At 39.0% G+C, this 21,746-nt stretch overlaps 1 protein-coding gene across 2 annotated transcripts in view; it reads right to left on the bottom strand.

The window, feature by feature from the left end:
• FREM1 (FRAS1 related extracellular matrix 1) overlaps positions 1–21,746 on the bottom strand; it is a 55,985-nt gene that overhangs the window by 16,958 nt on the left and 17,281 nt on the right. For both annotated transcript variants that reach the window (XM_062513176.1, XM_062513177.1), the window contains exons 13-26: positions 21,155–21,363; positions 20,282–20,375; positions 19,651–19,903; positions 17,726–17,923; positions 16,321–16,506; positions 15,139–15,335; positions 14,126–14,354; positions 12,380–12,524; positions 9,971–10,112; positions 8,433–8,628; positions 7,465–7,729; positions 1,929–2,343; positions 626–827; positions 233–377 (exon numbers count right to left, since the gene is read on the bottom strand). In XM_062513176.1, the coding sequence (XP_062369160.1) occupies positions 233–377; positions 626–827; positions 1,929–2,343; positions 7,465–7,729; positions 8,433–8,628; positions 9,971–10,112; positions 12,380–12,524; positions 14,126–14,354; positions 15,139–15,335; positions 16,321–16,506; positions 17,726–17,923; positions 19,651–19,903; positions 20,282–20,375; positions 21,155–21,363 (2,876 nt within the window). The remainder of the gene's footprint in view (positions 1–232; positions 378–625; positions 828–1,928; positions 2,344–7,464; positions 7,730–8,432; positions 8,629–9,970; positions 10,113–12,379; positions 12,525–14,125; positions 14,355–15,138; positions 15,336–16,320; positions 16,507–17,725; positions 17,924–19,650; positions 19,904–20,281; positions 20,376–21,154; positions 21,364–21,746) is intronic.

Genomic DNA, 21,746 nt, shown 5'->3' with positions numbered 1-21,746 from the left:
GGTGAGGCCCTGAAGGCCCTTGAGAACTGTGACACAGTCTAATCTGGAGCTCCCCCCTTGCAATTCACCTTCTTGAGGGGAAGAAACCTTCTCTACTCTAACAAAAACAATGGCAGGTTGAGTGGTAGCTATGCCCGTGTCTGCATGGCTTCAGCCCCAGCAGCTGCTCATTTGCCCTGGGGGTTGGTGAGCACAGTGCAGCACAGCCTGTATCACCAAGGAGTGGAGCTACCTTTGGGGTGCCGCAGAGTTTCCACTGGCATCTGTCACTTGGAACTCCAAGTTGTCTGAATTCACTTCTTGTGATTGGTTGATGACGTAAAGTATGATTTTGCTGTTTAAATCCTTTTGGCTAAATCCTTCCTGAACTGATCCACCTAGGAAAGACAAGTAATATGCAGGTGAACCAAAAGCCTGCTAATAAGAGCCACATAGTTCACATAGACTTTTTTCAACTTTTCATTACGTTGAGAATCTGAACTAACATAAAGTTATGTTACTACAGTCAAACTTTACCCAAAGTTTCCTAAGAAATTCCGATCCCCTCTGTCAAGCAAACATTAACATGGTAGGGTTTGAAATCTGGTCTGGTATGGTCCCTAATAGAGATTATAAAAGAAATCACCTGTTGTTATATTTTCCAGGTAGCCATAATGAGGACCTCGCAAAATCTTAAAAATTATTTTGTCATCTTCTGTATTGGGGTCAGATGCCCTCAGGGACCTGGCAGTAATATAGATCCCATAATTGCCATTCTTCAGGAGCTCCACATCAGAAAAACAATGGAGATGAATAATTTTTGGTGCCACTTTGTCCAAAGGGTCCACCTAAATCAAAGTTACACATTCATTTTACAGCATCAGGATATTCTTTGTCTTGCTTTTGCTAAAAAAGCAGTAGCCAGATCAGGATGGCAATAGTCACTTTGGCTCACAGTCTGCTGCAGACTCCTGAGTTCCAGTTACGTTGTACTTCATGTGAGAAGTTTCCAGGCCCATCACTTGCCACCTGCAGCAGGGTATTTTACACACTGTACAAATTCTATATACCTCTGTACTGATGTCCCACATTCCCCATAGTCCTCATTTTCTATGTAATTTTCTTCACAGCAAAAGATAACTGTAGCAAAGACTTGTTACCTCTGATTTATAATAACAATGCCACCTTTCACAAATTCTGATGAATCTTCTAGCATTCCACAATGGTGGTTACTGTTCCCATATTTCACCCTCTCCTGTTACAGTATTCCTCACTCATTATATAACTTGAAACTTTGCATCAGGAAATATTAACAGCCTCTTCATTAGTAACAAGGTTTTGAAACACAGAATTTTTACATGCAATGTAACCAGGTATACTTTGTGTACTGAAACTTGCCACATAGATACATGCAAAAAATCACAGCAAACAGATCATATGATGAAGTATGAAAGACTTGAAAACAGGGGAAGTGAGAAATGAACAGAGGGATCCTAGTAAAGATAGAAGAATCAGAGCAGGTGTGTTACAGAGGCTGTCAGAGAGAAGACAGGATGTCTAGGTGGAGAAGCAAAGTGGCTGTAATTCAAATTCCTCTGACATGAAGATCAGCAGTCATACTCACACCCCCATGTGTGCAAATCACAGGGTCAGGCACCAAGTGGGAAAGCAGAGCAGGAGAACGTTCTATCCTTCCCATAGCTGAGATTCCTATGTAAAATTTTTAGCATGCAAGTATTAAGTATATAAGTATTTACCTGCTTATCTTTACACATTTTGTCAAGTAGTTAATTCCCCAGGTTAATTATTCATGGAACACAGAAAGCAAACATTTTAGTTGCATAGTTAAGTCACAGACTGCAGCAACTACCAGCTGTCACCAAAACTGCTACATTTTTGACCTTATCATGCTACTTATCTCTCTTAAGTAGATCTGTGGTCACACTTGCCTGGATGGTGAATGCCACTGGCTCACTCTGCACCCTCCCTTTCACGATGAAGCCTTGGTTAGTCCTATCTGTGGCAACAAATGTAAATCTGTCAGTCTGGGAATTCCCACCTCGGTGTTTGTATGCAACATCCCTGTTGTCCACATCTTGCTGTGTGAAATTGTAGTGCAGCAGCACAGCCCCATGATAATAGAGATGACCATACTGGGGGAGCTGAGCCAAGAGGAAGGTAAGGTTTTCTTTTGCAGTGTCTGAGTCTGAAAGCTGCAGTACATCAGGAGTAAGAAGTGCCATAGCTCCTTCTGTTATTCTTAACCCCATGTTCCTAGATAGAGTGGGCAAAGCCTGGTCAGCTGCCTCCAAGACGATCCTGAATGTCCCATGCTTAGTCCTGAGTCCATTGCTGATGATGAATCTGGCAAAGAGAGGCAAGGCAGTCTTCAGCATCTGTTCTTGATTCACCATGTACTGAAATGAAATGACAGTGCAGACCTTTACTACAGGACTTGCCTGTTCTGATACTGCAAAAGTAGAAGAGCTGGGTGGAACACAACCCAGACACTGAGTGGAGTGGATGTAAAATTTAAAAACAGGAAAGAAGACAGCCAGGTATATAACAGGAGTTACAATGCACTGGAAGAGATTGAGCAGGAGCCAGAGGAGAGGTCTTGAAGATCAACTATCCTAACAGAGCTGATCTAGTCTTCTAGATGGCACACAGGTGGATCAGATCTAAAAGGAAAGGTTTCCTGGGGGGCTTATTGTATCTTCTGGCATACATATTTCATACATCCTTAAATTTTATCTTCATTTGGTTACCTGGCAGTAGCACCTACAGCTTACATAAAGAGGTATGTGAAGTTCATGACCTGCCTGGTTTAGTTTGGGTTCCTTTCTGTTCATTGTTACAAATTTTTTCTACCCAATGCCCCCAAAACTATCTGAAAAACCAAACTGGAGAAAGATTCAGCCTTCTCTTCCTTAGTGAATTTGTTTAGGCACTAACTGTATCTTGAAATTTTCATATATTCAGAGGAGCTAATTTATATTTCTTTACAAAAGTCAAGTAAAGTTTCACTGAAATACTGAGATTTTGGGCAGAACTGTACAAATTGTATAGTGTAATGGTAAAATCTTTGATATCCATAAACTTATCAAATTATTGTGTCTGCACAGTTCTTCTTCCATGTTAGAAATTTCTATCAATAGCCACATAATTTCTTGTAGCTCTCTCTCAAGTAGTGAAGTTTCTTTAGATACACTAAAGATTTGATTACTCACTATTCAGATAGTGAATCATTTGATAATCATTTGATTATTCACTTATTCAGATAGTTTTCCTTTCAAAATTAAGAGAAAGGTGCTCAAGGCTGTAGAGAAAATCTGTTGGAAGCTCTGCTGTTGCTAATGTCGGTAGAGTTAATTTTTCTCATAGTCAGTTGCATTGGGCTGCAGTTTGATTTGTGTTGTAAATAGTGTTGATAACACAAGGGTGCTTTGATTTTGTTACTGTTGAGCAGTGCTTACACAGCATCAAGGCTTTTTCTGCCTCTCACACTGCACTGCCAGTGGCTGGGAGTGCATAGGAGTTGGGAGGGAGCACAGCCAGGACAGCTGACCCCAGCTGACCCGAAGTATATCCCAGACCATCTGGTGCCATGCTCAGTGTATAGAGCTCGGGGAAAAAGAAGGAGGGAGGGAGGGAGAGACCTTTGGAGTGGTGACATTTGTCTTCCCAAGTCACTGCTGTGCATGATGGAACTCTGCTTTCCTGGGGATGGCTGAACACCTTCCTGCCCACAGGAGGCAGTGAATGAATTATTTGTTTTGCTTTGCTTGTGTGCACAGTTTTTGCTTTACCTACTAAACTGTCTCTATCTCAACCCATGAGTTTTTTCTTACTTTTATTTTCCAGTTCTCTCCCCAGTCCTACCAGGTGGAGAGAGAGCAAGCAGCTGCCTGGTGCTTAGTTGTCAGCTGCAGTTAAACCATGACAGAACCCTGATATCTGGGGATGGGCTTTTGCCATATGAGTGACAGCACAGTCTGCAGAAATTTATTTTTTAATTTAGTTTTGGAGAAAAACATGGAGAAAATCAATCTTTTAGCCTTTAAAATTCAATTAAGATTTCATTGGCAAGATCACTATTTATGTATTTTCTTATGAAAATAATTACATGGAACATTTTCATGCCAACAAAAACTTCTGAGAGTATATGAAAGTAAAAATTGCCCTGAAAATGTCTCACAATCCTTCATGTCCCATCAACTTATAGCATGTATGAGTTAACTGTCTTTCTACATAAATTTCAATTACTATGCTGCACAGTATGTGCAAAAACATTTTGTAAGTTGGTTTTCACACAGGTTTTTTTCTGCCTGAGTTAGAGCAGAGTCTGCTGTGCAAAGAAATTTGTCTGTCCTAGAGTGGGACAGTTGTTTCAGACAGCATGAGGGCCAACCTAGCTGGCTGCTTTCCACCTAACACTCTTCTACCATACTTAAATGAAATGGGTACTGGCTGACATTTAGTGGATTATCTGTTTCCCTTTGGACTGCAGACCTTGAAGAAGTATTTTTAAAATTACAGGGTCAACACCTAATGTATTGGTGCGTGACTTGAATGTGAGTGATTTTCAGTAGATCAGGGAGCAGCTTACTGTGTCACACAGACTGTCCATCTAAAACTCCTCATTGCCTTCACCAACATTTGATGATTAGAGCTTGATCACTTGTAAATTGGCACTATGCCATGAAACAGATGGGAATGAGCATAGGCAGAACAGGGACTATGTGGCAGTTAGAAATATGTTTACTGAGAATGGTATTCCCAGCTGGGAACCTAGAGACATCTGTCTACACTGACCTAATGCTATTGTGCCAATGATAAAAGGGTTGTGCTATTTGTAAGCTATCTGAAATCAAAACTATATCAGAACTAAAACTATCAGAACTAAAATAATTATAATAAATACTGTGTTAGGAGAAAAAAGGGTAAAGCACCTTCAGCCAAGACCTTAACCTTCTTTCAAAATACCTGGAGGACTGCAGCAGAAATTAATTTCCTCTCATTCATTTGGTTGCTGTAAAAAACATTTGGATGATGTCTCAAACATATTTAGTGAAAGGCTTAGATAAATCAGTTCATGAAGCTGAAGATTCATCCAGCCTTCTCCAAACTACCAGATAGGAGCAAAGCTCCTGAACATATATATCAGACTGAAGTTCACCATGAATTTCATTCACTGCTCAGTTTCACAGGTGATGAAACTGCCTATGCCCAAAATGTCCTTCTTCTGCACTTTGGGAAATTTCAGTTGTTTGTTTGTTTATTTATGGTTTATGTCTGCTTTGCAATTTCCTCAGGAGTGGAGAGCAGTCAGTATTCTCACCTTGATTAAATTTAGAGTGCAATTCCCAGGCAAAGTTTGGAGGACATGTTGCATGGTTTGATTTCACGACTACCAACATTTCATGCTTTCTGCAGTTTGATGGCAATGGAATTGGCTATAGGTCCTACCATCTGTCATGGCATTTAAAAGATAAAAATGGAATCGTAAATAGTGCCAACTCATTACAAAATCGAGCCAGCATGTCAAAATGGAGGACATTTGCATGTTCTTTTAGCATTCTGCTGCCAGCATCTGATGTCAGGTTGCTAATCACTTGAAGTCGTCTGTCCAAACAAGCACTGCCAAATCTTTCTTCCGGGCCAACAGCGTCAAACAATACAGGTAAATTTGTGTCTGAAGGAAGTACTTTAGTGGGAAGTAAAAATCTGGTCAGTTAATTCCTCCTCCCACAATTACCTCTATAATTAATTACTTGTTGAAATAGTACTACTATTCTGCCAGAATATTTATACGTCTACACAAAACCATTTTCAAATGGTGACATCAAGGAACATAATTATTTGGATTAAAAATAGTTATCAAATATCAACATTTATTAAAGGTCATAACCTTACTTTTATTACACTGACTCTCTCGTTTGGTTCTTAGCCATTGGGCTGAACAGAAAACATTAGGCCTATCTACATTTGCAACTTGCCTAAAATTGTTTGATCTGGTTTTGTTAATGTGATATGGAAGTCATACTGACACAAGCCACTACACTACACTGCCCAAACTATGGCTGGCATGACTGCAACCTAACTTGTATAATCCAGTGCTAGTTTTGGTGAAAGTGTTTCACAATTAAGAAACATAAAACCAGGGAATATTTGTTCACTTTTTTTTATCGTGAGTACCAGTGAATCAGACAAATCTCATAACTAGAATTTCCACCACACTGAAAGCAGTGGAAGGGATAATTAAAAATGTTTCACCTGAGGAAAGTTCCAGAATTACTTTCAGGTTATCTCTGGACAATGCTATCTGACCCAGTATCATGGGGAGATTTATTTGATGTTTCCATGCCTCACTTGCTTGACTTGCCTGCAAACAACTTCTCTAACTGGATGATGCAACATGTTCTTGAGCTTCATAATGCCTCATGAAAAAAACCATTCAGATGAAGAATTTATTCTAGGAGACTGTAAAAATGGGTATTTTCTGAATTGCAGCTCTTAGGAGCCAACACTTTAATTTTTCTTAGTAACAAATGAAAAATAATAAGCTCTTAATTTTTCATTTTTCAAGAAGTCCATCTTCTGTCAAAAGCTGTTTTCAGAGAAAGTTGCCAATATTAGCAAAAAGTAACCATTCTCCCTTTAAAAACATTTTCTTCATTTTTGAGCTTTTCCCTGATTTTGATCTTTTTTACAAAACTGTCCACAAGACTTTGACCAGTATATCCAATCTCAATCTGATGATAATTTATTACATCATTCTATTTTTTAACCAAGGGAGGTTCATTTAAGAACAAAATGAATACATCTAATATAAACTGCTCTAAGTGGAAAATTTCAGAGACAGGTGAAAATACTTATCATCAGACCGCTGAACTAGGCCTGTAGGTAAACCTATAGATTTACCTCAAAATTTCAATTGTCTACATGAATTTCTGAGCTGTGGTAGTATCAAAATAGATTAAGAGGACTGGTTTCATTATATTCCAGGATACTTAGGGGTTAAAAAAAAGAATCAAATTAATATGATAAATTATAACAGATAAGGAAGCCATTATTAAATACTTGAATGAACCAGTTTTACCACATCTGGTATGTGGTGAAGTATGTTCTCAGTCCTTATCTCTCACTTAAATCTTAACAGCTGTGTATGCCTGGGTGCTACTAATAATGTTGAAGCTAGTATCATTGAGTAATGTGTCCCTGCTTATGTTTTCAGCATCACTGAGAAAATGCATTCATTACCAGAACATTCCCAACTATATTTACTGCAGTAGAAATAGATGTGCTATATAAACATTGGGAGTTCACCCAGAGCCTACAGCCCTTTTTAATATTTTCTCTTTTTTTTGGAGGGGTGGGGGGGGAGGGTTTGGAGTTGAGTGTTTTGTGTTGGGTAGTGCAGGTTTTTTAAATACCCCAAAAATTCAAGGGGAAGAGGTTGGGGGGTGGGGTGCTATGCCTTACCTGAATGTATCTTCATGAACAACTGCCCTGGCTTTATGAACATAGCAGACAATCTGTCGTGCTACATCCATTTGGCTGAAGCTCGCAATGGGGATGCCAGGATAGCTGACATACTCTATTTGTCCATACTGAGGTGGGGAGGTGATCACATAGAGGAGCTCCTCTGGCTTGTCAGTACCATCCAGTGCAAGGAGGACATCAGTTGTAATGTAGCTGCGATCTCCTTTTGGCACTCTAAGAAGCTTCATAAAAATAGCGATGTCTCCTGCAGAGTAGATAAAATAGACTTAAAATAGTCATATTGAACTGGATGATCACTCCTGCATTGTTTAGTCACGGGAAAGCCATCACAGGTAGAAAAACAATAAGATTTTAAGATTATAGAGAAATTCAGCATGGAAAGAACTTCAGGATATCTTTATGGTGGCCTTCTGCTCAAAGCAAGGTCAACCATGAAATCAGCCATAGCCACATTGGCCGGGGCTTTATCCTGTTGGAATCTGAAACCTGTTGGGGCCAAGGACAAAGAGACCACAGCCTCTTTTGACATGTCTTCCAATCTTAGCAACATCAGGCAAAGCTCTATGTTTCTAACAGTGATGTAATAGAAAAAGAGAGACCATAGGACTGCAGACTAACCTGGGAGACAGAGCTGTTTCTTTTGCCTACCTTTTTATATTCTTGCCATTTTTCTGTGCTGATTTACTCAGACATAAGGCTAGTTTCAGAAAGATATTTTCAGCTCTATTTGTAAAGCAGCTGGGAGTCCTGGGAGGCAAGGTGCAACCCATTGCAAGTGGCAGAGCCTTTTCAAATCCCAGGTCTTGGCCAACAGTGAAATCCAAGCAGTTAAACTTACTGGATCTGCAGGGACACTTACCAGGGTCTAAGGAAAGGATCAAGATGTACTCAAACATCTTGGTTTCAGAAACAGGCACTGTGAAAGATCAAGTTTAGTCAGTCTTTACCCTTTTCCAAGTCTTTGATATTTATGTAGAAGTCCACAGTTGGGGATCTGTTGTACCCATCCCAGAGGTAAAATGTGAAGCTGTCTTTTTCCTTGGATCGTAGAGCTCCTGTGTGGACATATCTCACAAGGTTCATATCCAGCTCTTCCTGAGTGCACTTCATTCCAGTTTGGAGAGTCACCCACCCTTGTCCTGTCTAGAAAGTATGAACATTCTTCATTAACTGATAATCACCCACGAATCTTCCCAGTTAATTGTGTTTCTGTGTAGTTATATATCCTGTTAGTGGCAGCTACCTGGCTTTCCTTCTAAAGGTTCTTTCTTCATAATATGTTTTGAAGGGCAGCAAAAACTGTTTTTTTTTTAAAAAATGGTGGAGTTTTGGGTTTTGTTTTTTTTTTTCCAGCAGATATAAATCTGGAGAAGATAAGATCATTAATAAAAGAGTAATAAATTTCCACATGCTTCTCAATCAGACACCAAAATGAAAATTTAATTGTTCCTGACCTAGCTTATGTTTTCTATTTCTTAATTTCACAAATCTGCTCTTGGTTTTATCTGAAATCATAGCTAAAACAGTATCAGAACTTTTGGGAAGCACAGAAATTTAGAGCTCCAGAGGTCCTCAGCGGCAAAAAAACCCCTGAATTACACATAAAATTTCTTTCTTATCTGAAGATAGCCTGGTACCCTAAATTGGACTGATCAATGAAGTTGGCATTTAGAGGGTTACAGCATCTCTAGATTTAGAGCAAAAGTTATCAAGGACAGAAAGCCAAGATATGTATATGTATCCTATATGCTCAAACTGACAGACTCCAATCAGCAGTTATCTCTTGCCTCAGACAAGTCACAATTCTCGTGAGATCACAGATTGATGCTGAGTTCCAGCATCAAAATGCTTTCCAAATTCACAAGTTTTAGAAAAGGCATTTTATTTCAATCACATATGCACGCTATTTTAAAAAGGCTTTTTTTTTTCTATCTTTGTTCCTTTTTCTTACTTCAATAACAGATTATCATCTCATATTCAATTTTTAATCTTATTTTTTTGCCATTCCTCTTGATATATCCTTCCTATCATCTTCCTTTTCCTTTCCTTCCCCCCATGCTTTTCTTCTAGTTGATGAGGTATTACTTATTCTTTCACATGCAACTCCTCCCATGCTTTTTGAACTGTGAAGTAACTGAAGTAAAGGCTTTTTACTTTTTTTAAACCAAGGGCTTTACCCCCACTCACTAGCTTCATTTTCCCCTTTGGGGGATGATAACCCAGCCTCTCTCTCAATTTTAACCTCAGATGAACTGCCATGTTCTTCACCTTCTATGTTCTCCTGTTCAGGATCTAGGTTTTAGTGCCAAAGCCTCTGGGACAGCATCATTTTTTAACTCAAGCACTCCTTCAGCAATCCAACTGGCCAAGCTTTCTATTTCAAAATATCACAGGCATTTGGGAGAAAAGGAAAATTAACTTTATTTTGCCCTAAAAAGAGAGAGTACTTTCCACACCTGCTTTTCATTGAAGTACAAAGACTAACCTTGAGTTGAAGCTGACCATTTTGTGGAAGTCTTTCAAATAAGTAGTAAATTCTCTCCCTGGGGGTATCTTTATCTTCTGCTGACAGAACAGCACTAGATATAATTTGAGTTTCACCTATGTTCACCTCTATATCATTCTTCCTGAAAAAAATTAAAAGTCATATATTGGTGCAATAAAAGGAACCTTTTCAACATGAAATTTCTCTGCCAGAAATATGGATTAACCAAATGCTGAGAGAAATTACAATTGCAGAGAGAATAGAAGAAGGGTGCCTATTTCAGTTCAAATGAGAAAAAAAGAGTGAAGAGTGCACACAAGTTTCTCCTTACAGTGGTGAAAAAGAGCAAAGACACCTAAAACAAATTGATTTAACACATCTTTTCATATTCCCCTGGACCCTGTTCTGCTTAGCTTTGTACAATTTATAGACTGAAGACAATGTAAACATGTAGCCTGCATTATAACTACTAATATAAAGCACAGCAGTACTGGCACTAATGAAGTGATTGTTGTTACTGCTTTTCAAACAACTAGTCTTCAAAGCCCACCTTTACCTGTAAGGGACACACCATCTAACTGGCTTATTTTCTATGCTCCTTCTACCACCCACATCTCATTTTGGGAAGAAGCTCTCAAGAGGAATGTGTGAAGGCTTTACATTCCCCAAGGGCACTCTCTTCTACAGGATGTAGTCCAAGAGGTGACAGATTGAGGCTTTGGCAATCACTGTGAATAAGAGGCACTGTTTGCCAGCCAAAAAAATCCCATAACAGGTTCTCCAGTCTGTTGACCATAACTAATGGAGATGAGAGCTGAAAATCCCTGGGGTGGAAAGTGCCCCAAGATCAAAAGATTAAGAAAAGCTTACAGGCACTGCCCAATATTCACCTGTAAAACACTGCACTAGCATAAGGAACTTTGTACCCACAGTGAAGATGTAGTGACTGACTGTGGCAACAAAATCATCTCAGTGCCAAACTGAAGATTTTCTTAAAGCACTACTGCTTAAATACTGGCAGCACACCTCATCTCAGTGGAGGAGTAACAGGCAAGAGGCAGTAACTTCTTATAAAGGAATAGCTATTTTGGGAGTAGATGTTTCAGTCTATGCTATTGCTCACCACAGAAATGGCAAATGGTGAGAGCTAAAAACACTTGACTTCTTGCACTTCATCATCTTCTTTCAGAGAGGGTGGAAAATGGCAGATCAAGCTATAGCATGTGAGGAGCAAATAGGCAATTACCAGTAATTATCTGTACTTGATATACATATATAAATGATACTCTTTATTTTAACTGAAAATTGACATTCTCTTATGTTAGCATTATGAGGTCATTGAAAATCTTTTAATTAAGAAGCTAACATTTGTTATTGCAGAAAGCTCTACCTGGTAAAAAAAAATAACATCAAAAATTATTTGCATGTAACTCTGATCTGAAAGTAGGCCAAATACCCTGAGGGATCAGAAATTCCCTCCTTAGAGGCAGTCTGTTTAATATGTTGTGAGTCTGAAATGCAAACTTTAGAGGTTCAGAGCTATATCCACAAAACCTTTGGACTCAGCTTCCCATCTGCCTGTCTGGGGCTGGAAAACAGTCACAAGTAGGGAGGTCCTGATGCTCTGTGAAAAGTCATCAGTTGGAGATCCCAAGGGATGAGCTCCTTTTTAAAATGTCCAGGAGGTTTGGCTCTCTTGCAGGCAGCTGCCTATCTATAAATGGTCTGCCAAGAAATTTCTGATCATGTCTAATTCATTTACAACTCCAAGCTTTGAAGCGTAAGGGAAGTTAGCGTGTGCCTTTGCAGTAGTTGAATTATGGCACAGAAAAAGTGTTTTAGAACACAAAATAAGAGAATTATAACCAGAAAGCCCTTCCTCTGCTTCAACCTTGTGGATCCTCTCATGCCAAAATCCAGGGCTGCTTTCAGAGAGGTGTTTTAGGCAGGTGTTTGTCTCAGGGGAAAGAAAAATGGTACCATGGTGGTCAGTGTTCAACAGAGGTACAACACCTGGCAAACACCTTGAAGCAACTTATTAAAGAAAACAACAAACATGTTTCACCATACACTTCTATTTTTCCTCTATTTGCTTAATATAGAGCAACACTAAGCATGCTCTTCTTACAGTAAAATTTTTTTGTTAAATGGGCTGATAGAGATCTACATAGACACACTTTTACTGATATTAGTCTGTTACTAGTTATGGCTTCCTCTTTGCATCAGAAACCAAAGACGTGGTTTAACAGTGAACATAGTGGGATGCTAGGCTGATGGTTGGACTTGATTATCTTCACAGCCTTTTCTAACCTTAACAATTGTATGATTCTATTATTTGGTGTTTTGTTCACTTTTCCTTCATTTTGTCTGAACACATCCCACTGTCAAAAACAGGAACATGTGACTTACTTGCTCAACACTGGTTTCTCGTCGTTAACTGGAATGACCTCTACTGAAATGATTCTGAGGACTTTATGTTTTCCATCTGATAGCTGAATTTTAAAGCTGTCAGCGAAGTTTTCGGAGTTGTCATGCATGTACATCAGCTTCATTCCTATGTGAGGCAGGAAGGGGGAGAAAAATAAGAGAGGAACAGAGGGAGAGGGAGAATAAGAGAAATGGAAAGAACAACTTAATCTGACTCTTGCAAAATCCCTCTCATCATTTCACTCTTCTTCAATCACCTTCCTTCCATCTCCTGTCCCCATATGCTAAGGGAACAACAAACTTACCTTAGCTATCAGAAAATGAGTTTGATGAGCCACTGCTGTTCAGTGGTCTAGCATCATTCTATTGACTCAAGGTCACCACGCTGACCTAAGCAAGGAGTGACTATCCAAAAAAGGGGTGTCTGTCAATCTGAAAAAGGTACATTTCTTCTTCTCTCCTTATTCCAAATCACTTTGATGGGAGCCATAAGGAGGATGAGACTACCAGGCAATATTTCACTGTGCTTTAACTAATCCTCCTTCCTTTGGAAGGACAGCTGGAAGGACAGCTGACAGCTTCCAGAATCTATGATCATGGATGATCAGAAGTTCTAGGCCAAAGGTGGCTTGTTCTCCATTATGGATTATAAAAGGAAAAAAACAAGAAAGAAAGTCAAAACCGAGACTTGGGAAGGCAGAAGAATTTGGGGTGGACACCTGATATTTATGGAGGTTCATATTAGACAGGCAGAGACAACAAATCTTTCCTCCAGTTTTGAGGGCTTAACTGAAATTTGAGTGACAAGTTTGAATTCATTCCCCTCTTTATACTGATAGATGTTTCACTGGATAGCCACAGTTGGAAGGAATCAACCATATTCCTTGTATGTTTCTTCAGTGTTAAATAGACATTTTCATTACATGTACTTGAAATAGATTTGCTGCTTTAAAACAGACTGGCTGATCATGCCAAGCTGTGGAGCCCTAGTTTGTACATTTCTTGCTAGACATATGGTATATTGCAGCCTTTCAGCATCTAAAGAAGGTTTATAGGAAAGATAGAGACTTTTTATCAATGCCTGTAGTGACATGACAAGGGGCAGGAGTAGGTTTAGGCTGGACATAAGGACAAAACATTTTACAGTAAGAGTGGTGAGACACTGGAACAATTTTTCCAGAGTGGTTGTGGAATGCTGGAAAAGTTCAAGGTCAGGTTGAATGGGCCTTTAGGCAACTTGTTCCAGTGCAAGTTGTGCCTGCCCATGGCAGGGGAGGTGGACTAGTTGACCCTTAAAGATATCTTGCAACCCAAAATGTTCTATGATGTTGTGATCATTTGAAGAAATACTTAACCCCATGAAAAGCTAATGTGTTTTTAAATCAGTCTTGTTTCCTCTCTATTCTACATGTTGTAAACATTTACAAATCTGTTCAATGATGTTACATGATGTCACATTATTCCCTTTATTTGTTTTTTTCAGGAGAGATGATTTTTCTACTCATATTACTACTGTTTTTGATACAGAGGTCTCTCAGGATTATTTTATTGACAGTTCCTAAAATCAATAGACAAGAATAGCATTAAATAAGACAAATTCCATTCCTAAACATTATCTTGAAAATACCCATAAGGCAAGTGAATAAATAAATGATGAAGATTTCTTTAGTGTGCCACTTGCCTCATTAAAGGAATGAAAGACCATTATCAGAAGAATGCTGCACCTACCACTCCTCAGTAGCTCCATGGAAAAGTCATGAACAAGCAACCCATGGCTGTGGTGATCATGGTTAATTAACTCTTTATAGTGTAGAACATCACTGCCATGAACACCATTGATAAGGAACCCGTACAAGGGCCTCTGCACAACCCCAAATACCAGAGGGTCTTGAGGAATATCCAGATCAACTGCATTGATAACAGACAGATCCAGCTCCTTCATCTCCCCTTCCTGAACCTGAATGTAAAGAAAATACATTAAATAAAATACATTAAAAGACAAAATAATATTCTAGCATGATTTCATGAGTAGGGCATTTTTTGGTACAAGTGTATCTCTTGATTCATCCACCCCTTTCCCAGTAGTTTTTTAACCAGCTACTGATTTCAACCAGTTTAAAAGACTGAAGAAAGTAAGTGATTACAGTGATGAAGAGAGAAGTTGAGATAAGACGATCGTATTTGCCCAAATTAATAGACAATACATCAAGTAAGTCAATGTCAAATCTAGTGCTCAGAAATGCAAAAGAAGAAAACCTCTAAATACATAAAGGTATCTAAAAATATAGATGTGTTTAAATTATACATCCACTCTTTACTTTACAGTAAGTTTACACTCTGTGCTCACAGAGTTATTTATACTAAAAACAGTCTACAGAAAGGGGAGAAACTATGCCAGAAATATAAAAAAATACTCTATTAAAAAATGTGAAAGCTCTTGAGAATGCATAAGAAGCCTAAAGATCTCTCTGCTTTCTAGGTGACTTATTTGTTTAAAGATTTGAGCCCTTCTTTTCACTTAAATGCAAATGTCCAAGAGCTATGCGCTGCTCTTATCCCACTGAAGTTTGGTCTTACAGGGTTATATTTTCCTGATATTTTTCCTGAAGTAGTCTGAACTACACAAAGTAAGGGAAATAGGCAGAGGAACAGGTATCAGGACAATGTTCTTATTTATATTAAGGAGTGGCTTCTAGTTAAAGTAGTTCTATGACTACTTTAGCATTTTCTTATTTCCTTACAGTAATATTCCTGGCTATGAATTCTGGAATTTCATCGTTGGTTGGGCTGATTAGCACAAAAAACGGAGTCTCTGCTGAGCGATGCAACCCATCAGTGACATAAAGTACAAACTTGTCTTCTGTTGGCTCCATTTGCAAGTGCCTGGCTTGAACATAGTTTATACTCATGGCTTTCAGGTGTTTCAGCTGAAATGAACCTATGCATTTTAAACAGAAAATGAGTTAGCACAGTACTTTCATGCCTTCTAGTCTTATCCATAATTTTAAAAAATTGAAACTGTCTTTTTTCAATGAATAAATAGCTTGATTTTTTTAAGTTCTCTGTAATTTTCTGGCTGTAGGAATGACATTACACATGTTACTGCAGGACACAAGCCTTTTCCCCCCAAAAAAGGCACCATTCTTCTTCAGGTGGGACTGAATCTTCTTACTTTTCAGTTCAGAAAAACTGCAAAACTGAGCCCACATAAAACTAACTCAAATAGCAGGTAGGAAAACATCTGAAGTCCAGTAGATTGATAGTGCTATGTTAATTGCTGGACTTGATTTTTTTCCTGAACTCAATTATTCTATGATTATATTATTCTAATTGCACTTTATTTGACTGACAGACCACAAAACTGAGAACTTAAAGTCTCAGTGATTGCAGGTTTCCAGCTGAAGATGCTGGTAAAAGCTGGTAGCATTACAAAGCATATGAGAGTCTGTTCTGCTGAGGGTAAAACTACCTTACATGGTTTGAAAGTGGACGACGGAAGCCCCCACCTAAGTGAAACACCATCTCTATCACTTTTGTAACTTTGCCTTGGAAACTAATGTGGGATTCAGGCTACTGTATTTAATTGACAGATGGGTAGGTGAAGGGACGCTGGAGCTTTTCATGGGGGATTGAAGAAGGCAGGGAGAGCAGTTTAATGTCTCATATCATGATTTCTAACAGATCTCGGCTGGGTGCATAAAATAAGGATTGCCTTGCTTACTTCAAGGGCCAGTTCTTCACATTTTCAGGGCTTCAGTCTCCCTTTAAACTCCCCCTGCAAAGTCCCACTGCTCTTAATTTGCCAGCACCTGCGTTCCTCAATAATCTCCTATTAATGCCCACACCTGAACCTGCACCACCAGAGCCCACTGCAAAGCCTTCTCCAAGCCCCTGTTTGATTATCATAAGTTGTTGAGACTTACCTATGCTTATTCCAGTGTTGCTCTTCTCAAACCCAGGAGAAGGCAGTATATTTTCAATGTAACCAAACCGGGGAGGAGAAACCAGCACAAACTCTAAGTCATCTGCTGTGGTGTCAGGGTCAGTGGCAAACAAATGATTGGTAGTAAGGGCTGCTGAGGAGCCCTCCTCCACCACAAAGCTTGCACCTGTGCACAAAAAGCATGTTAAGTATTATTTGTCATGAGCTCATTTTACTATTATTTTTGTTAATAAGAATGGAAAACATAACTAAGGGGCGAAATACAACAAATACTGAATTACTGAGGGGTTTTGTTTTAATGTTTTCTCCTCTGCTTTCACCAACACCTCTGCTTTTGCCTTCATAGAAGTAGAGAAGGAGGGGATTTTGAAATAATTTTACTGGTTAAGTGATTAGCTAAGGTTTATATACTGCTCAAAAACAGTTGTTACCTCTGTTTGTCAGAGCATTAATTACATGAGAACTGTTAAGAATTGCTCATAATGAACAAATTTTCATGCATCACTGCTTAATTTCCCTGCTGGGACAATGCTTCATTTCCAGAACATTACTTGGGTGAGTGCCTGCAAATTACAAAACTACTCATACATATGCTTAAATATTCTCTGAGATACATAACATATACCTGATACTTACGAACAAATGACACGGAAAAACACAAGCATATGGAAAGCATACTTTTAGTATATATACCACAGACCACACTAAAAAACCCTGGAAACTGACACAAATTTTACACAAAGGGCTGCAGTTGGACTAGATGCACACTATCAACTCTTATTTCCATTTTTACTGAGTTTCTTAGATTCTGAAGAGTACTTGTGAAAATTTGGGCCTCACATCTATTAATGCATAGCTTTTGTCTTTATTTGCTAAAATAATTAAATACAAGTATCATAGGTAGCAATGAGTATGTCCCTTCATGTAAGACCCGAATTTCTGATTTTTACTCTACACATGAAAGCAAATAAATATCTCTATTTATGTTTATACTTTTGCCCTGAATAAACCTGACACCTGTTGGGCCATAAGTTCAGTTCAGGGACAAGATATTGATGACTTTTACCTAGACATAGCTTACATATGCAGCAATTAGCATGTAGACATGGTGGGGAGCAGATCTGACCACTCTCATCTCTAACCACATGCTTTAAACATGCAGCTGAGGAGCAACAAGCTCATACTTGCCCTGGCAGCTGGATTGGGTGTTTGCACTGTACAAGCCAAGGAAAATAAAACTGATGGAAATCCTGATCCAAAACTTTTGTATGTTGATTTCAACTATTTCTAATGCTAAAAATCAAGTGACAAAAAAGCCTGAGTCTTCAGCCATTACAGTACTGTGAAACCCACTAGGTACAGCTATAGAGAGAGGAAGCTTTCACCAGTTGCAACTGTTGGAGGCTGGTTGTCCACTGGAAGTACAGTGATGTTAAGGTCATAGACAGGAAACGGATCATCACGTGAAACTGGAGGAGAAGGAGGTCCATCATAACAGCAGTCTTTCACATCTAGGCCAGCCTCACTATCAGAGACAATCAAGGTTAAGATCTCCATGGAAGGAGTCAGGCCAATCTCATCACCTGGGAAAAAATAATATGGTTCATAAGAAATTATTTACCAAATGTTTGTGAAGACTAATTTTTGTACTTCAAGAACAGTCTTCAGTACCAAGTCAGAAGAAAAAGAAAGCAACAGCAAAATTACTGGAATTCTGAATTCTGGCTGGTGAGGGTGCTGTTTGGCTAGAGATTTGGTTTGTTGCTTATAATTAATTTTAATCAGCTCATTTCTATGATATAATAAGAGAACATAGAAAAGAGTCTTAGTATTGTTATAATAGTTATAATATTATAATTTTAATGTTATTATATTATTTTACATCATCATAAAATGGCTAATACTCCTCAAGATTCTGCTCTTTGTACACTAATGTATGTACAAAATATATATTATGTAGAAAAGGTGTTTTTTCTGCACTCCCTCTCAAAGAATGTAGGAAAATCTTTCTTTCATGTACATGTTCCTCTATGACAAATGGTAATATACATGCTCTTCCAAGAGAAAACTTTTTAATATAGAACATAATGCATGTACTCCTATATGCTTCTTATCCTTACAAAATTTACTATAACAAGGGCTGTCCTTTACTGCTGTACTTTATTATGGTACTGTATATTATGACAGTATGTAATCACATTTAAAATGTGGGCTGATACAGGACTGGGAACTGCCACTCCTTGCAAGAAGCATCTGTGGCTCAGAGTATTCCAGCTGTCAGCACTTCTGGCAGCCTGTGTCCTGCATTGCTACAAGATAAAATTAATAAGCAGCCAGAAACGAAAGGCAGCAACTCCCAGACTTCTCTTGCAATACCTACTGGCAGCACATTTAATGTAAGAAATTTGGAAATGAAAACAACAAACTCTACACCCTTGAAGGTAAAACTTCATTTCCCCTGCAAAACATTGTCATTGAAATACAGTTTGTGATATTTTTAGAATGCAGAAAAAAAGTCTGTTGTTGGTAGCCACATTTGAGTACTTTCTTTTCAAATACCAGCTGTTCATTTTAGACAGTGCCAAGCTTGAAAATATCACATCTATTCTCCCAGGTAACACAAAATTACAGAATAATTAAACAGAAAACCGGAGTGTTTGGGGGAAAAAAAGACTAGAGCTGTCATTCAGAGATGTAGAAATAGTACTTCTTTAATCCCAATGAAAGGATAAATTTAAGTAAGAAAGGGGGTTAACCAGCCCTTGATTTCTGCCAGTAAATTTTCTATAAAAATGGTGCTAACCACAAAATAACATTTTTTTAATGTTGTGTTTCTCATGAGGAAAGTCAGAACTTCCTTTATCTTGTGGTATGGAATGACTGTGAACTGTCCAAAGTAGATATCCTTCTAGATTAGAGACGCAAGCAAGAAGTACCACAGGGATTTTTTACTGTCATGAAACACATCAAAATACTCTAGTTTGTACTTAATAACAATTTTGTCCAAAAAGTACAAGATACTTTGTCAGCAACAGTGAAAGTGTTCCTCCAGGGTTATGATGCTTTCATGTACTTGTTTGAATATAATTTTCAGTTCAAGCAGGGATTTGGAGAACATATTAAAACATTTGGTAGTTGTCTATCATCAGCCTTCTTTTTTAATGCCAGTTTATTTTTTTCCCTAGCCACAGCGCATGGTTTGTAAGAAGTTCCCATGGGAATTCTGCAAAAGCATGGATTCAGGTTAAGATTTTTTCACTAATATTTGTCCGACCACCTCTCATTCTAATTCTGTCCTTAGCTCACTTACTAGTGTGCTTGTATGTGACTAAACCAGCAATGACATCAGCTTGGGAGAAACGATCCACGGCAATGCCAGCTTTCCTCACTGTCCCGTGGTAGGGCTGGCGGGCCAGTATGAACATCAGCTCCATGTCGTTGCTGTCCGCGTCTGTGGCGTAAATGTACTCCGAGGAGAGGACTACTTCTCCACCCTCCAGGCAGTGGAGCACGGGAGCAAGGCCTGTTTGCATAACAGGTAGCTCATCATTCACAGGCAACACCTAATCAGAAAAATAATTTAAGATTTTCTTATTGTTCATTTCAGTGGAAGCCAGTTGTTTTAGTGCACCGCTTTGCAGCTCAAACTAGCAGCATGATGCCAGTGTCAGAGTACATGAGCTTTCTCTGTGAGCAAAAAGAATCCAGCTGAATTAATAAGTAAACCAAAGTAGATAATTATAGTTTAAGTACAAAGTGCAAATCAAAGCTCCTCTCAAATTTGCCACATGAACTTGAAACGTAGGGTTGAAATGGAAGCCTAACATATCCATTATCTTCCAGTTTCCAAGGTATTGAAAGGATTTTCATAAGTCCTTGAACCATTTGAACCATTTGCCTACACACAGACAATTGCTCTCAGAAATACACAACACACTGACCTTGACCTGCAAGATGAACTCTACAAAATGGATGCCATCTGTGGCTGCAAAGAAAACATCATCAGTGAGAGTCTCAGAGCCGTCATGATGATATCTGTGAAAAAAAGATTGTAGAGCTACACAAATTCTTCACAGATAAAAAGAATCCATGCTTTCTGATCATACCCTACAATGTGTTTCCCTCCCAGCATAACAAGCTACTCCCTTGTGTCCACCTAACACTGCTGATTCTGAATCAGAGTTTTTCCAAAGGGCTTTTGGGGTCTCCTACAGGAAGAAAACCCCCAAAGTAAACCATTCATCAGTCAGGAATAAGGTTTCCTGAGGCTTTGTCACCCTAGCTGCTTGTGAGGTTTACTAAATATGTATGTCACCACTGTGTTACGTGCCTACTTTCTAAACAGATGGAAGTAGAGCCAGGGAGTTCTAACTCTGCATCCATGTGTTGTGTCTTGTTCTTACCACAAATAAAGAAGCAAAATTTTCTTCTTTACATCAATCAGTGTTAGCAAAAGTTTTTTTTGTAAGCTAACAAAGCTTAATAAAACACACAACTTCCTTAAAAGAAAAAAGCTAGCACCAGTGCCTTCTTCAGATGGCTGAATATAGAATTTGTCTCCTCACCTGCATGGAGCAGCACTTCATAGAGAAACCTATTTACAGCAGGCATGCTGACTCCCATTTCCTGGACAAACAATAGCTCATTTCATAGTGACATTGCAATCCCAAGGCTCAGCCAGCAGTCATGTCCTGGAACAGCTCTGCCAGACCTACAGTGAACACTGCTAGCCTCTGCACCCTACACACTTCAGGCTTTAGCTCATTCAACTGAGAGCCTCAGCCACTACAAAAGACAGCCACCACTCTTCTCACCTGACTGCCAGGGTACGCAGATCCTCACAGGAAAGCCTGTCACCTCCATTCATGGGAATGTCATGCAGCTTCACTATCCCATGCTGTGGCTGCCTCTGCAGGAGCAGGAAGAGATGCTCTTGTTTCGTGTCTGCATCAGAGATGAGAATGTGTCCCTCTGTAATAGGGGTCATGCCACCCTCTTCCACTCTCAAATAGGTTGTGAAAACCTGCAAGGAGGAGAATTGCTGAGCTGTCTGTGCTGCTGCACCTTTAAACATACACGGAAGAGGGTTATTCCCATTTGCTCTGCTATAAGGATGTGTGATATTATTAAAAAAAAAAAGTATGAAAGGATGTACTGTTCTCTGCTAAGGAAATTACCACCAATGGGCTACAATATGTGCATCCTTGCATCGTTGTTCTCATCCCATTCCTGGAGGCTTCTGACCTCCATAGGCAATAAGGAACACAAAATATAGGGATTCAGTTTTGCTAACCAAGAAGCAGCATACATGTTTTTGCACAGATATGTAGATGCCAGAGGTTGTCCTCATCCTAGCACAAAAAAATGACATTGCAGATTCACCAGATTTTACCTTCTATCCCAATG

Source organism: Cinclus cinclus, chromosome Z, assembly GCF_963662255.1.
Source record: "Cinclus cinclus chromosome Z, bCinCin1.1, whole genome shotgun sequence".
In the NCBI taxonomy this organism is placed as follows: Eukaryota; Metazoa; Chordata; class Aves; order Passeriformes; family Cinclidae; genus Cinclus; species Cinclus cinclus.
The sequence above is the reverse complement of the archived record's forward strand: the minus strand, read 5'-3'. Positions and strand labels throughout refer to the sequence as shown.